Source organism: Impatiens glandulifera, chromosome 7 (assembly GCF_907164915.1).
Source record: "Impatiens glandulifera chromosome 7, dImpGla2.1, whole genome shotgun sequence".
Taxonomy (NCBI): Eukaryota; Viridiplantae; Streptophyta; class Magnoliopsida; order Ericales; family Balsaminaceae; genus Impatiens; species Impatiens glandulifera.
Window position 1 is genome coordinate 45,141,579 of NC_061868.1, and position 17,630 is coordinate 45,159,208.

A 17,630-nucleotide genomic window follows, 5' to 3' on the forward strand; every position below is an offset into this window, starting at 1 on the left:
TCTCATTTCTCTTTCTGGAATTAGCCATTCTGCTGTATTGGGTTCAAGTCCTTCTTGGATTGGGTGAAGATGGAAGAGATTGGTGGGATACCATTGGGTGGAACTCACTCGAAGCAGGAAATCGAATAAATCGCTACTTCCTTTTTTTAGAATCTCGGCTATGCGCCATTTCCTTTTTTTACAATTTAGAACTCAGTCTATGTTTATGATAAGAACACTAGGAAGCGCCGTAGTGTAACTCTGACATTTTCTTCAGAAAAACATAAGTCCAACTATATTGCATTGCCAGAATCCATGTTGTATATTTGAAAGAGGTTGACCCCCTTGCTTCTCTCAGGGTACAATCCTCTTCCCGCGGCAGGTGACGGCAGTAAGCTTTAGTGCTCCTTGAATAGGCGGGAGTGGAAACCTCTTCTATCTAGGCCGGGTTAGTTGGGCTGGATGTGTCTATGCTTGATCAAGAGGAGCTGGTTTGGTGGAAAGGGACACAAGTTAACTACCCCGCCAAAATTAAATCTTGGCTGAATAAGATCAAAGAAAAAAAAGAAGACCAAGGCTGGATAAGTCTCATCCGTATAAGAATTAGGAATTCCTCTTCCAAAAAGTCCCAAAATGGGCGCGTTAGGGGGTTTTCCCATAAAGTGGAATTTCAGGCTACGTCGCCTGTCTCTGGTTGTCGAGTTGGGAATGGGTCCGGGTTCTCCATCCTAGTGAGAAATAAGCACTGCTTGTTGAGGAAAGGGGATATTTTTGCCTATCTAATGTACCTCGGTGCCAACAGTCCGTAGCCTGCTCTAGCGCAAGGATCAAGCTCTATCATAAGTTAGGCAGCAAGCAAGCGATTGTGGGTTTCAAGGAAAGATCGAAAACTAAAAACTGTGTAATCTATTTTGAAAAAATTTGAATAAAAATATATTTTGTATTTATTTTTTAAGAAACTTCGTAACGACGTAATTTTGTGTGCGGTCTACCCATTTATACGTATTTGCATTTTAAATTAAGTATTTTTTTCCAATATATATATAGAGAGAAATGATACAGACAGCTATTGGGAGAGCGATTCTCCCAGCGACTGTCTACGTGGCAGGCCACGTAGGCCCAATAAAAAAAAATTCTAAAAATCCAAAAGCCCAGAAGCCCGCCCTTTCATCTTCCATTTGCCATTTTCATCTTCCCAAACATTTTAGGTTTTCTCTCTCTCTCAAGTTCATCTGCAATTCTAGCGATTTACAAACGCAATTGATTAACTCAACCATCTTCAACATCTTCCAAGACATTCACATATTTCTCTCTCTTTTTCAAATCCATCTGCTTTCGAATCCTAGCAATTTCCATCGTCTGCTCGCGTTCTTCAGATAAAACCCTAACATTAATCATCAGAGAAAATCCATCGTCTACTCGCGTTCTTCGTTCAACACAAAATGATAACTTCTTCATCATTTTTTACTTTAGTACATTCGGTTATATAATCTAACTTGCGACATTTTTGTAATGTTTAAGAATCAAATAAACAAGTGGTTATATATGATGCTTCTAAGAAGAACGAAGCAAAAAAGACGAATACAATGATTGAGATGAAAATAGTGAAGAAGAAGAACGAAGGTAACAAACGAACAACAGTTAACTGCATTGTCTAGTTGATTTTGTTAACTACATTATGTTTTATTTATACAATTTCATGTTTATGATCTGTAATGAACTATAATAAACTCCAATGTCATGCTACATGAGCTGCAATGTCATGCTACATGAGCTGCAATGTCATGTTTCATGAATTGCAATGTAATGTTAACTGTATTATTTCTTCTCAACTGTACATTGTGGAGTGTATGAATTTGGAGACAATTTATATAATGATTCACTGAACCTGGAAGTGAAGTCATTCGGCATAACAGTACAAGCACTCGATGAAGCAGACCTAGTAAGTTCTCATGTTATTTTTAACTGCAATGTCATGTTACGTGAACTTAAATGTCATGTTATATTAATTACAATGTAATGAACTGCAGATTTTTGTTCCGTTATGTATAAGTTCACATTTCTATGTGGCGGTATACAACAAAATCAAACAGGAAATTGAAATCATCGACAATAGGACAGTCCCTGATGGTATTAAATTTGAGGACAAGTATGAGAAGCTTCCGACAATACTGAAAAAGCTAATGGGTTTTTTGAAGTCTGTGATGAAGTCTCCCATTGCTGATGCACTCTCCACCTACAAGATGAAGTTGGTCACTATGCCGTGGCAAGATAACATCAACTATGATGATTGTGGAGTGTATCTGATGCTTCATATGGAGAATTACATGGGCGAGGCCCATAATTGGAAGTGTGGCATCACACATGCCAATTCAAAGGAAAAACTTATTTGGTTGAGGAATCATTACGTGAACAGAATCTTGCACTCGAAGAATAATAATATCAACCTGTCTATTGATTTTAAATTGTAAACTTGATACTTGCTTGTATGCTTTTAACTTGATATTGGGTTATCATATTTATAATACAAGATTTTCTTGTTCATAATTTTGAAATGTCATGTTGTTTCAACTACAATGTCATGTTGTGTCGACTACAATGTCATGTTGTTTCAACTATAATGTCATGTTATTTTTATAAGTTGCAATGTCATGTTGTTTATAAACTGTAAACTGTTTTTTATTGGTTAATACTGTAAACTGTAATGTCATGTTACTTGAACTGCAATGTCATGTTACTTGAACTGCAATGTCATGTTACTTGAACTGCAATGTCATGTTACAAATTCGAACAAATTCGAACAGTGCTTAATCAAAATATTTATACAATTACTATCTACGTTGAATGTTGTCCCCATATGTATCGGCAACATGGGAAAGTTGACATGACAAAAGTGATGTGAATGAAAGTTGAGTCGAGACTGGATCATTCCATTGTTCTTGAGTCGATACTTGATCATTCAATTGTTCTTGAGTAGAGACATGATCCTACATTGAAAATGCAGAAACAATGAAATGAACAATAAAAATGAAAAAAAAATCCAGAAAATGCAATAAAAATGCAGAAAATGCAATAAAAATGCAGAAAATACAATAAAAATGCAGAAAATGCAGAAAATCCTAAGAACAATACAAATTCATAAAATGCAGAAATTATTCTAATGCAATGTCACGTTGTTTCAACTGAAATGTCATGTTAAATGAATAATGAAAATGCAGAAAATGCAATAAAAATGCAGAAAATGCAGAAAATCCTAAGAACAATAAAAATCCAGAAAATGCAGAAACTATTCTAATGCAATGTCACGTTGTTTCAACTGAAATAAAATTTCTACAACTTCTCTCATCAAAGTTCAAATTCTCATATCCTCCAGCTTCAACCACAATAGATTGAAATGTTTTTGACAAAGGTATTCCAGCTACGTCGTTTACTTCCAATCTTCTCTTCGCAATTGAATCTAGAACTTTGTGAGATCTAATATGTCTAGACTTTCCCGGGCTCAATATATGGTTGTGCTCAAGGTAGACACTAGTAATCTCAAATTCACACTCATTCCTAACAGCAACGTTAATCTTAGCCTTACAATTCGTCTTGATGGAAGGTCTAAGTTGTAAAATATTTTTCCCTTTTGAAGTAAATACACCATTTTTAGCACATGCAATGGAGAACCACTTTTGCTTTCCATATTGCCCATTTCTTGCTCCTAACTTACAAATGCCAAAACCCTTTGATTGTGCGTAAGCATTATAATACTCACGAAGTTCATTTTCAGAATCAAAAGTCATGCCAACAATGGGGATTTGAACATTGGGAGAGGATGATGATGGTTCACCCATGAAGCTGAAGAATAAGAGAGAAATTTCAGTATTAAAAACATGACATGACATTGCAGTGTTAAAAACATAACATTGCTGCTGTTGAAAGAACATGACATTGCATTTGAAAGAACATGACATTACAGTTGAAAGTGTAATGTAACCGAAATTCAAAATACAAAAAATGAAAAAACATTAAAAATGAAAATTGTCAATTTTAATGTTGTATTAAGCTTGAATGTCATGTTTTGAAATAATAAACATGACATTCAATTTTTTTAAAATGAACTGCAGTTTAATAGACATTTTATTTTAGTGCAAAACATGACATGACATTGTACTGTTAAAAACATAACATTATAGTTGAAAGAACATGACATTGTAGTTAAAAGAACATGACATTTCAGTTATATATAGTTTATGAACAAAACTAAATACAGTTCATTTCTTTTATTAAAAACAGAGAAAATAACGACATTACAATATTTTCTTGAACAATTAATAATGATACTTGGACAAACCTCTCTACATTCAGGGGTTACAAACTGGAAGCGGGAGATAGGGAGCGGACAACCGAATGGAGGGAGGTCGGAAATCGTAGTCGATGGAGAACGGACGGAGGTCAGAAATCAGACGGAAATTGCAGACGATGAAGGCGCTAGAGAGCGGACAACCGAAGATGAGAATGGAGAGAGGTCGAAAATCGTATTCGACGGAGAACGGATGGAGATCAAAAATTGGACGGAAATCGTAGACGATGAAGGCGTTGGAGTTTGTAGAATCATTAGATGATGATCTTGAGTGAGAGAGTGAGCGGTGAGATGAGCGGTAAATGTGAAATTAATGGCGGGCTTCTAGGTGCTTCTAGGTTAATATATTTTTTTCGCCTACCTACGTGGCCGGCCACGTAGACAGTCGCTGGGAGAATCGCTCTCCCAGTAGCTGTCTGTATCATTTCTCATATATATATGCGCGTTAAAAACTATCGAATAGGTTTCAATTACCTTAAAAATAAAAATGTGTGATGTGTGAAAATAATTAAAAAAATCAAAGTAAAAGAGGAAAAAAATAATATGTTAAATTAAGACTATATATGTTCATTCATTTGTGAAAAAATCTTAAATGTCTATAGTTGTAATAATTAGAGTCCCATATGTCACAATTCAAATTTCAATCATCAATCATCTCAAATAATAATCAAATGAAATAAAAATAAATGAATTTTTTGTTATTATTTTTTTTTTTATATGATATTAGGAATTAGGATGGCAGCATAAGCATCTAAGTAGGCCTATAACCGAACTATATTAATTATATGTACGCACGGGTACATTAACATGTTTCTTTCATCTTTTAATTGTTTAGCAGTCATGGTAGACTATCATTATTGATTGAGATATCCAAAATATATATTTTTTTAATTATATATTAATACACTTTAATTATTTTTACTTAATAATTTAACTAAATAACTCAAATTCAAACAAGATTCAAGAGTTCAGAATATATGCTTGGTTGTGAAAGTATTTGATGTAATTGGTGAAAAGAAAACTTCTATATATAGTTATTTAGTAACATAAAATAGGAAAGTGATAAAACTAATGAAATATAGCCAAGTTTTATTTATGTTCAATATTAGTCCTACTTTTTCAGAAAAATGGATATTATATTTTTTTATTAATTTAAATATTATTAATAGATACTAAAACAAAAATAAATAAAATAAAAGAATATTGATCTCACTGTTGTTCACTTAATTATAAAAATGTAGAGTAAATTTATATCAATTCTATTAAAAATATACTGATTATTATTGTATCATTTTATTTTATAGTTTTTTTTTATTGTTTGCATGATATTTTGTTTAGAATAAAAATTAGTTTATGTATGTATTTTGCTAAATATAATTAAGAAACAAATACATTTATATAATGATAAGGTAGCTAAAAAATTATATAATTAAGAATAAGACAATTTTTTATAATAACTATAAACTAATACATTTTATTGATACCTAAATTATAAATAGATTCCTTCACGTTTTTTCACATCTTCATAATTTAGTTATGAAATTCTCTCTAAACACGTTATTTAATTGTGACAAGTGGGTTACATTGTTTGGACCTTTTGTTGTGAATTGTTGCTATTTTTTCTTCAAACTCAATAGGATGCATCATCTTCTCTACGTTAACTTATAATGTAGTCACGCCTCAGAACCACATGAACAAATGATAATTTACCCATTCAATACAATTTGCGTGAAGAACTATAGGGGAAGTCGGAATAGGAGAGCACTCAACCTAAAAAAGGGCGAAGAGGGTCGATCAAAGAGAGAGGGACGAGGAAGCCATGTTTTCTAATCCAAAAGGTCACTCTCGAGAAAGGTATTGTCACCACTCACCTCAACTTGTCCGGTAAATTAGTCTTTCCATCCTTAAATTTATAATGAGTTCACACGTCTTCTTATGAAATTGTGAAAACTCATTATCGCAATCTCTTGTTAAATAATGTTTGTTAAATAATGTTGTCCCTCGATGTAAAATGAGTTTTGAGAATCACTCAATCTTTCCGTTTGATCCAATATACGTTAAATCGTGATATCTAAATCGATTTACCCTCTTATTCACCTTTCAAAAAAACAACAATTTTATTAACAGATTCACTCACCTACCTACGAAACAACATCAAACTTAGAATAAAAATGTAAAGCAATATTAGTGAAGTTGGATAAAAAAAATATGGAAAGGAGATAGAAAGATTAGTTAGGTTTGAGTTTTTTTTTAGTTTTAGTAATGTTTGGTTGTTGATAGTTAAAAACTTCGAAAATTGTTAGAGATCAAAACACATTGTTTTTTTTAAAATAAATTTCTGATTCTTTTATGAATATAGTTTTGCCAAATGCAATCCTTGAAAGTTTTGGCTTACGTGCCAAAAACCATGTACCAAAATAGATCTCTATCTAAACAACTTAGACATGCAAGTTAATGAGTTGAATTTTTCAACTAATGGAATTAGTTCTATCTAAAATCTCCCACCATCATTGCAGTTCAATTTCGTCAATCCAACAACAAATAAGTTTAATGTAACGCCTACGATAAACACAAGATAATAACTACTGAACCAGCACCGATGAAATATTTCAAACTTTTTGCTATACATAAGTTTGGTACTAATAACATAACAACGAAAGTTACTACAATATTCATCTAACCAGACCTAACTATATTTGTAAATATAGTCAGTAAAAGGACAACGATTAACCAACAGCAAAACCTGTTGTTCATAATGAAACTATAGATTAAAAACATTAATGTTGTTCAGCCAGGTCCTTCTTAACAGCATTTAAGAGAAATGAACACTGGGAACTGAAAGTACGTCACAATGATGAAATAAACGAGGATTTTAAACAAGCTTACCATGGAAGTAACAATAAACGTGGTTATTGATCTAGTTCATTCGACTTTGAGTACAATCTTCATGAATTCATACACAAAATAGCTTATGGCAGCTGAAGGTAACACCTGTGAAATGAACAGCCATGATGAAACAACAGACAGAACAAAACCAAAACCAGAACATGGAATTAACTCTTAATCTAATTAAGTAAATACCTGCAATAAACTAGGAACTAAACCGGTATACAAAGCGGGGAATCCTCCATTCTCAATAATCTTAACAAAAATCCCAAAAGTATTCAATTGACTGCCTTTTCCTTGCAGCTGGAGCCGTCTCCTGATAACTTCAAACGGATAAGTTGAAGCTTCTGCACAGGCACCAGATATCGCACCATGCAATAAGGTCCTAACTGGTCCCAATTCAAGCTGGGCAAGAGCATTCAAATCCTGACCCTGTTGTTTCATCTTCTCAATTCTTTCTTTTCCTTCAGGTGAACGCAGATAAGCTGATTTCAGAATATCATACACACCATAGAAAACCGCACCTGATGGAGCCACACTAAGAATAGACGGTAGTAAGCCCTTGTAAAGTGATATGAACCCTTCAGTTCGAATCACATGACGAAAAGCTCCAACTACACCCCCTAAAGCTTCCCCACCAGGGGCCACCATCTTCGTTCGGATCTTGAAGAATGTAATGTAAAATATAACTCCAGCTCTTTCAGATAATTGATAATATAGATTGGAGAATATGGTTACTTACAGTGTCTAGTGGTATACAGATCATTGTGGCTGTAATGCCCGCAGCTGCACCAGCAACAAACCTTTCGAGATTTGTAACTTGTTCATTGCCAGAAAGTTTAAGAAGTTGCTTCCTGTAAGTATCATAAGCATAAAAATTGACTGCCTTAAATGGGGCTGTGCGTAGGACATTCACAAAGTTTCCTTTCCAAAACCCTTTAAGTCCTTGAGAAACTGCAATTGTTCTAACCAGCTCAAATAGATTTTTCTTTTCACCACGAACTATGTATTCCAGCTTTAATCTCTCCAGTGGTGCAACACAAGTTCTGTATCACATTTGAGTTGATTTCAGATACTACAATCAAAGAGAAACACACTGCCAAATGATCTATCTGAATCCAGAATACAACTATCAACAGGAAAGATAAGCATAGTAATAGAGAAAGAGATTGACCTAGACACCATGGCAGCAACAGCTCCGGCCCACAGGTGTTTCGTTGTGTTCATTGCGCCGTGTGCACGTAATCTAACCTTACTCCTCCTTGAATCGGCTGAAAGCTTACCAGCATTTTGAGTAAAATTCGTGGCAGGATTAAGAAGAATCCCATCGCCGCTCTTGGCTGACAAACTTACAGACAAAAAATCAGCTCCGGCCACAGCCGGAGTGGGTCTATGTCGCCGTAGAAGTCCAAAACTGTCAGCTTTGCAGCACGGAACAGAGGAATGCGTGGGTTTTGAAGAATTGTTTCTGGACGAGTGTAGATTAGTTAATAAAGAAGAATTCACATTGTTTTGGAGGAACAATCCACCGGGTAAGAAAGTATCGTCGAAATTGAAGCCCGTTGAAGGTAGACGACACTGGGATTGTTCTTGTTCATGGGAGGGAGTCGCAGTGAAGCAAATAGGCTCGGTCGGCATTTTAAGATGCGAGAGAGTATGAAGGACGATGATTACAAGTCCGGCGCCGGGCGAGAGAGAAAGTGATATATAGTTAATGGGTTACAGTGAACTTGAAGGATTGGCCATAGCCCCCTGGTAAAAGTGGGCTTTGTTTGAATCGCCGCCGCACATGGTAATCCTCTCCCCCGTCCTCTCTCATCGAGTATTCTCTGTAGACTGTAGTCCTCTTCAATTGTCTCTATTCTCTTCACTCATCTACATATGTTTCTTACAAATATCTTTTTTTCATCTGATGATTTATGTGTGCTACATCAAATCACAAAACCATAAATTAATAGGTAAGTTATTTCACATAAGTATTCTAAATAAAACTTCATTCAATTTAAAAAACATGTTTTCATATAAGAGATTTTTTTTAAAATAAATAAATATATTTATCAATTCAATTTAAAGCGTTTTCGATGAGAATTGTTTATGATCTTTGTTCACTTGAGTTACATTAGAATGTTATTTGCGAATCATGTGATTCCTCCTTTGGTCATTTGGTGAGTTGGCGAGAGGGAAGAGATTTAAGGATAAATGGAATTGGGAATTAGAGATTTGAAATAATTTAACAAAACTTTCTTGTCAAAATAGTTGTCAAAATAGTGTAATAAATTCTATTTGAAGCATAACTGTTTATGATCAGTAAATATATAAATAATTGGTTTAGATGATTCACCAGCCCCAACTAGCTTGTTGTATCGTTTGGAGACATATCTACTATGAGGAAGTCTTTTGTGGGTAGTACAAATTTTCGGTAGGCGACGACTCATCAGTCAGTTTTTAAGATGATGTTTGGTGTGGTATCAGAAGTCTTTCATTTTCATTCTCAATCCTTGTTTCGGTCGCGATTTATAGAAACGCTTCGATCGCGATCTAAAGAAATGTTTCGATTAAGGATATGTTCGATCAACGTTCAAATAGTTTCACGAGTATATCAGATATAGGAGCTTAATTATGATAGAGATATAACCTTAAATTAAAGGATGTTGCTCTTAGTGGGTTGCAATGTGGTGATTCTTTTTTCGTGTGATATTTATGTTGACAAGATATGAATTCCTTTAAGGTTGATAATTGTTACACTTTGTTTGCAAAAATTGTCCCATGTGACTTTCTATGGGATAAATTGTGAGATTTTAAATTCCATTCAAAAATCTCGTTTTTGGGATGGAGTGTCATACATGGAGGGATCTTTGATGGATGATAGATACATGAAAAAATGTGTATTATGATTAGTCGTTGTAGAATATGTTGCGAAGAGGTGGAAACGACACATCACTTGTTTTTACATTGCAAAGGAGTAACTGCGATTTGTGCGATTTGTAGCATATTTTAGAACACGATTCAATTTTGAGTGAATGATGCATGAGTCATTCGTTAGTTGTTGGAATGTTTAGATATAAGTAGTGAACTCGGTTGGATTGAGTTAATGAGTTCCTATCCCAATCATTTTCTGGTGGACTATTTGAATAAAAAAGAACCGTATGACGTTCAGTTATCGTGGTTGACCAATGCGTTTAATTCATAACGTTATTATTATAACGATATGAGAGATCTATTTTGAAAAACCAGTGTAGGCAATTAATGAACTCATTGATCTTATTGAGAATCTCTAAACTCGTTAATGTTATATTTTATGTCATGTTTGTATGTTGGTGAACATTTTATGAATGTTTTCAATATTGTTCTTAAATAGTTAATCTCGTTGCGTTTTAAGTGTATTTGATGACAATGTAAATACTCGTATTTTTGTATTACATTTATTATTATACTTAATCGACTATCATTTATATCATATTGTATAACATGTTGAAAAAAATATTATTTGTATGTTATTATTGAAAAAAAAGTGTAAATTAATCAAATGTTCTAAACTTAATGAAATTATATTAAAAAACATAAATTATTTATATATTTTATTTTTCTAATGAATTGTTATATAATATTAAATGAAACAATAAAACCAGAAATGGACAACCTAACAAACTTTATAACTGTTTAAATATATTAATTGTTCATTAACAAGTCAAGGTTAAAGATTTTGAAAAACTGATGTCAATGACTTACATTTTTTTATTAAATGAATATTTTAATAGAAAACATGGGAGTACTCTTTGATCTAGTATATATATATACCAAAAAATAATTTACCTAAAGTATGAAAATAGAAAATTCTTTTGCCAAATTTTGTTGATTTTATTAAATTTGTCTTTTTCTCATGCATATAAATGGTAGCCAAAAGAATTTAATAATTGATCTTATTCTTGCTTTCCCTCACACACAATGGTTAGTTTGATTCCAGCTTTTTTATTTTATTTATTTTATTAATATACGAAAATAATAATGAATATCACAGGCTAAACACATTTTTTTATTGGTCCAGAGTTCAGAGTGAGTTGTCATAATTTAATCACTATATTACAATGTAAGAACAAATAATAACAAATCAACAAAAAAAAATAACTAATTAAATAAAAAAAATCTTGCAAGAAAGCAAACAAATATCACATTTTTAATCATCAATAACAACACTTTCATTAAAGTAGATTGGTTTTTCTCTTACATTTGAATATATCTTATTTATGTTTTGTTTTCACTTCTCCTCTTAGAATTATCAATTATTTTCTTAATTTAATTAAGTATATCCTCATCCACTTTGGTAATTTTTTCTAGATTTATAATTTAGACATATATTGGTGTTAATAATTTGATAAACCATAATAATTATCACACTATTGAAGAACTAATTGTCCTAGATCTAACAAAAAAAATAGAGAATGACTAATTTAGATTTGGACAAGAAACATAATTTACAAAGCTAGCTAGCCATGGAGAGTACTATATATATGAGATATATTATTAAAGTTACAAATTTGAGATCAAATTATATTTGTAGTACTAAAAGAGAGATATCATGAGACCTTAGACTTAACAAAGAAGCCAATTACTACGGCGTGGCTTAATGAAGAGGCCTGGTTGGGTCAGCTCAGGCGGGTGAATAAACTTGCAGTTAGGACAAGCAGGCGAAGCCTTACACATCATCACCAGCATGTGACATCTCCGGCATGCAGCCGCCACCATCTCCTTTTGATCTCCCTCCACCGCCGCAACCTCATCACCACGCTGCCTCTCTATCTCCTTCTCTTCCGCAACAGCAGCTGCAGGCCGGTTCACTTCGCCTCGGGGACTCGATGTCCCTCCGCAAGGCAGGTTGAGCTCCAAATCTAGGTTCATATGTGTCTCATGATGGCAATACTTCTTCCCAAGCTGCAATTAAGCACAAATTTGTATTATGTCATATAACTAAAATTTAAGGATAATAATAGAAGCATTTATACCTTAAAATTGCATTGTTTTATATCATAAGAATTGGGAGAAGGGCATTGAAGGTGAAGCTCAGTGTCAAAAGCCCATTTCATGGTTTTTGCCTTTGATGAGTTGTGGTTGTGGTTGTGGATGATCTGATCATCATCTTCTTCATGATGATGAGAGCCCTCCAGCTCTTCCATTGATCTTTTCTTTGAGGAATTCTTGTTAGATTCTCGAATTGGGTTTGTTGTGGTTTGATGATCAAAGGAGATCATGATATCTTTAATGAATTGATGAATTTGGATATTGGTTAAGATGGGAACAAGTGAGAAGGTATTGGGTTTGGTTATATAGCTAAGAGATAGAGGTTGAGGATGAGGCAGAGGAGGAGAGTAATTAATGAGTTTATTTATATATAGGTGAACAGACATAACTACAAACGTAGAATCTAGTAGGGAAATTAAGACTTTATAACTTTGGTAGCTCAGAATATTATGGCCAACTTCCCAATTCTAATTAAATGTCATTCATTACAAATATCTATCATGGAAATTAATATACTAATTACAAAGCAATTAAGAAGACACAAATATCTCACTACTAAACAAACAGTTCTTCAAAACATCAATACACTAAATTGGGAAGTTATCCCTCCTAGACTGTGAAATTCTTGATCTAACATTTTTATATATATATATATATGGTTCTATTGTCTCTACATTTAGTCCTTTAGGGTTACTATGTGTTACTCTTGCATCTTGATATTTTGAGTTGGTGTTGTATTTGTTCGATTCGGCACTATATTTAGTTATATCAGATTTATCGTCTCAAATTTTTATAATCCAAATAATACTTCGAGTCTTTAGTAAGTCATTTCCGGTTAATATTTGTCGATTAGTCTTATGATCTTTTCTTAAGTATGTGTCCGTCATCTTTTTAATAGTAATTTTTTAATAGTAAAGAGAATGGAGTTATTAAATTTAGAGTTGTTTCAAATGAAGAACTCAAGCTTTTTGAAGAAAAAAGACGTAAAAAAAAGTTTTCGTGTTGTTTAACACTGCTGAGGGAATCAAGTCAAGGTGAGAGGATTCAAGTAACTTCTCATTTGTTTAAAAATGAGTTATTTTAAATAAATTTTCATTTGGAGGCCATTTTATTGGTATCCTTCCTTGATTTTTATGGTTTATTTTATTATTATTTTGGTCATTTAGGAATATGGTCAATTATTAATTGGTAGAATATTTTCGACATCCCTTACCAACTTACGAACAAAAATATAATTTTTATTACCGCTCAAAATATTTGATATAAATTCTCCATGCACGTGTTTAACGAGAAATTTGTTTGGGTTAATTGACATTTAAACATTTTATTACAAATCTTACAATATGAGACTCTATATGGTTAAAATATAAAAAAATGAGATTTGGTTTCAAACACCGTTAAAATATTATTTATGTGATATTTAATAAAAGATTTATGTTACTAATTTAACTATCAAATTTTAACGAATTGAGGGTATTGACTACTGAATTTCAAAGAATTGGTAGTCAAAATTCTTAATTCGTTGAAATTCGGTAGTTAAACTAGTGACGTGTTTTTTTTGTTCTTTTATTTATAAATGTTACATACCTAATAAGTTAACGGTGTTTGAAACCGTTTAAACAAAATCTCGTTTTGTATAACTTTAATAATAAGGAGCCCTAAATTGTGAAGATTGAAAGAAGATATCCGAAATCTCAATAAACTCTCGTTAAGGAATCACAAGTTGATTTAAATATATATTTAAGAGAAAATGATATATTTGTCTAAGAAACCAAAGATTTCAAATTTGATCAATGACACATTTTTTTGACATTTTTGTCTAATTAATAGATTAAAAGTTTTAAATTGGTAAAACTGCGAACGAAATAAGAGTCTCAGTTTTTTATTATAATAATAATAATAAAGGTATTTGGATAGAATCTGATTAATGAGGTCGGGATAGAGAAAATGAAGAATTGAACAACGTACTAGGTACTAATCTCCAAACATCATTTAAAGCATGAAAAAAAGTGGATCTAACCAACTACCTATTTTAGTTACTACAATTCAATATAGAAGAAGAAGAAGAAACAATTAATATTTAATATTGATTGGTGTAACCATCCACTAATTAGTTAATGTTGCACACCATATGTCTTACTCTATTTAATTTTTCTGATATGTTTTTGGGTGTTAACTTATGACTAACAGTTCATTTAAACATGTTTAAAATGTACATATCTAAGATATTTATAGTTTAATTCATAAGTTTAATTATTATTTGAGGCTCTAATTTAGATAATTTTTATCTAGTAAGGTTCGACCTTGAATTATTTCATATGAGTTTAAATTATTTAGCTACTTAACACTTCCTCACAAACATTATATATTCATTTTTTTAAACTAATATACCATATTTGTAAAAAAATAATAATTCTATATTTCTTTGATTCTTTCGACTATTCCCAAACATTACACTTTTTTAAAATAATTCAAACTGCATTCATCAATTTTGAACGCGTGTATCTCAAAAAAATACTTAATTTAAATTATAAATTCGTTGAAATTGGTAGATTATACACAAAATTATATGTTGTTACAAAATTTTGTGAAATAAATACTAAATTTATCTTTCTTTGATTTTTTTTCAAATCTTTCTTCATAGTATACATATTTTAGTCATATAAACTACCTTTTCAACAAATTAGAATATATAGATGTCAAAACAAATACTCAATTTTAAAAAAACTATCCAAAACATATATATATATATATATTATTTTATTTTATTTACAAACGTGACAAATTAATTAGATAAACGAAAATGATACATTAGAATAAGAAGACAAACATACATACTAAAATTTTAATAGTTCAAACGACACTAAGATGAAAACAAAAAGTTTCAACTTGAATAGTAATTTAGCCATAATTCATATTTACTTATATTCTTTTCTAAGGTGCATGTATGATGATAACTTAATTACTTCATTTTGATGTTGATGGAAATGGTTAGTTTGAAACATGAACACTAATTAAGTGAAAGTAGGATTTAATTATAAGGCGCATTAAATGGATGAGTATGCGAACAGTTGAAGATGGTTTTGAATTAATTAGGCTATAGATCGAAACTTTAAATGTGGTAGATATAAATAATAATAAAAATCAGCTTAGATTTCCGCCATAGTGAGAGTACAGTAGTACTAGGAGCTGCCTGCCACAGGTTTAAAAGCTCTCATCATATCTCCATCTACGGCTACTAAATGTAATATTAATGCGCATGCCTAGTTAACATAAGATTATTAACTAAAATACTAAAATGTTTTTATTTATTCATTTTACTAATAACTCAAGTTATACGACTCATACAAAACTAAAATATTTAAATAATCTCAATCGGTCGGTTATTCAAATAACTAGCTAGCTAGGGTTTGACGATATCCTGAGTGACTAGAGATGAATTAAACTCGATCCCAATTAAAGGAGACTAGGGATCGAGGAGACCGATGGAAGCTAGCTAGCTGAACCAGGATAAGAATTGAGGGTTATAAGTTGTCTAATAACTAGGTTCTCTAAAAAAGGAAAAGAAGTTATAAGACATGCAAAGAGGGTAGTGGGTGAAGCTTTAATATAGGTCCATTAAGGGCATGCAGTCCTTATGGCTACTCAACCAACCGGATTAATATATTAATGGCACAACCCACCGGCATGTTTTCAATGCTACTGCTCAAAATACAAGTGCTTTGAGTGCGTCTTAAACAAGGCAACATTAATAATACTTGTTCACTTATGAGTAGTTTTCGAGTGACAAGAGTTATTCTATACATATCTCATCAAAATTCGTTATTTCGATTTTCACTCAAAACATTTCAAATTGAAGTCGGTTTACTTATAAAGTTTTATAAAGTTGTGTAAATAAACTTAATTATTAAAAAGGGTCCAATTATTAATTAATTAGAGGCTGAGAGAGGGTGCATTAATTAACTAGACTACCAGCTGCTTCAAATGGAGCTCATTTAAATGCAGAATTGAAGGATGAGACCGTTCAAGCACCTTCTCTTCTACGTCAATATTTATGTTTTTCCTTAACTGATTATTTTTTTTTAATTTGTGTCAGACAGACGAATTAATTAAGTTCAGTTTTTAAATATGATAGTATATTTGGATTAACAATAGCATGTCATAAATGATTTGTCTTAAATTTAATTAAAAACACAATTTATTTAAATAAACACATTAATTTGAAAAGAAAAGTACTTTTGGTCTAATACGTACATCACAAATAATTTTCATTTCACAAAGAAAAACGTATCATTAATTAAAGCATCTGCATCACCTACTTTAAATCTGAGTATCTAAAATACATTAAAACAACATAAACTTACTTTAGCATCTCAAATTTTAACTGGTCAATACATCAGTTACTCTAAATTTTACAATTTTATCCTATAAAATTATAAAATATTCATTCCCTCCAAAATCTATTATTATAATAAGAGATAAAGATGATAGAGAAAGAATGGTAGAGAAAAAAGAGGAGAGAGAAAGAATTATTAAAAAAATTTAGAAGAGAGAGGTGAGAGAAAGAATTATTAAAAAATTATAGAACTTATATTTGGTATGCTAAATTTAAACTATGAGAGTCAAAATTTTGGAATTAATGTTTAGATTAATTGATGTATGGTCTTTTTTAAAGTTTTTTTTTTGTTAAAAAATCTAATATAGCATAGATGATTGTGTTTAGAGTAACTGATGCACTTGCTCTTAAGAGCTAGTTTCACTCAGTTTTTGTATGTGCCAACTAATTGGCGATTGCTTAATAAATTTTTAATAATTTTAGTGAGTAAGGTATCGACTATAAATTAAAGTAAACATATATTAACGTTTAATAAATTAATTGGATAATGTTGAACAAATAAAGATGATAAATTAATGGTCCGTTTGATTTAAATAAGGGAATGAGAATAATAATAAGATTGATAAATTAAGGGGAGAATAAAAATGTATATGATTGATTAAAGTGTGCTACTTGATTGGAATTAATGAATTATTCTTATTATTAATATTTTAATATTTATTTATGGTATATATTTTTTTTACCATTTAAATTATAATGTTAATTAATTTTAATTATGATTATTTTATATTATTTATTTATTTATTTTTAATTTAGTATACTAGAAATAACTAAACAAAAATAGTAAATTTAAAATCAAAATTTTATAAAAAGAAAGATAAATGTATAATATCTCATTTACAGTAAAGTAAATGATACATTCTTAATGCGAAATTGGGTTAAGGACTTACTCGAATATAACAACTAAAATAAATAAAAGAAAAATTGTTGAAAATGACATCAATCTTTTAGAGAATGAACAAACAAATCTATCAAACTTCGTTCTTTTCTCATGGAATCGACAACAAC

The 17,630-nt window shown here is 31.3% G+C and overlaps 2 protein-coding genes across 3 annotated transcripts; both read right to left on the minus strand.

Moving 5' to 3' along the window:
• Positions 1 to 7,036: 7,036 nt before the first annotated feature.
• Positions 7,037 to 9,089, minus strand: LOC124910385 (probable mitochondrial adenine nucleotide transporter BTL3). Of its 2 annotated transcripts, XM_047451019.1 has the most exons (5): positions 8,385 to 9,089; positions 7,953 to 8,256; positions 7,406 to 7,873; positions 7,211 to 7,315; positions 7,037 to 7,067 (listed from the first exon to the last, which is right to left on the minus strand). In XM_047451019.1, the coding sequence occupies exons 1-4, from the start codon at positions 8,846 to 8,848 to the stop codon at positions 7,247 to 7,249; spliced, it is 1,305 nt and encodes a 434-aa protein (XP_047306975.1). In that variant the 5' UTR covers positions 8,849 to 9,089; the 3' UTR covers positions 7,037 to 7,067; positions 7,211 to 7,246. The 2 variants fall into 2 exon arrangements, with proteins under 2 accessions (XP_047306975.1, XP_047306974.1); XM_047451018.1 differs by lacking the exon at positions 7,037 to 7,067 and having other exon boundaries at positions 7,069 to 7,315.
• Positions 9,090 to 11,580: 2,491 nt separating this feature from the next.
• Positions 11,581 to 12,544, minus strand: LOC124910521. Its single transcript, XM_047451175.1, has 2 exons — positions 12,211 to 12,544; positions 11,581 to 12,139 (listed from the first exon to the last, which is right to left on the minus strand). The coding sequence occupies exons 1-2, from the start codon at positions 12,454 to 12,456 to the stop codon at positions 11,801 to 11,803; spliced, it is 585 nt and encodes a 194-aa protein (XP_047307131.1). The 5' UTR covers positions 12,457 to 12,544; the 3' UTR covers positions 11,581 to 11,800.
• Between the last annotated feature and the right edge of the window lie 5,086 nt (positions 12,545 to 17,630).

Coding starts and splice junctions, on each gene's coding strand:
- LOC124910385 (XM_047451019.1), bottom strand. CDS start 8,848: ATGCCGACCGAGCCTATTTGCTTCACTGCGACTCCCTCCCATGAACAA. Junction 7,874..7,952: donor TCTGTATACCACTAGACACT/GTAAGTAACCAT, acceptor ACATTCTTCAAG/ATCCGAACGAAGATGGTGGC. Junction 7,316..7,405: donor TAGTTCCTAGTTTATTGCAG/GTATTTACTTAA, acceptor TTCATTTCACAG/GTGTTACCTTCAGCTGCCAT.
- LOC124910521 (XM_047451175.1), bottom strand. CDS start 12,456: ATGATCTCCTTTGATCATCAAACCACAACAAACCCAATTCGAGAATCT. Junction 12,140..12,210: donor TAAAACAATGCAATTTTAAG/GTATAAATGCTT, acceptor GCTTAATTGCAG/CTTGGGAAGAAGTATTGCCA.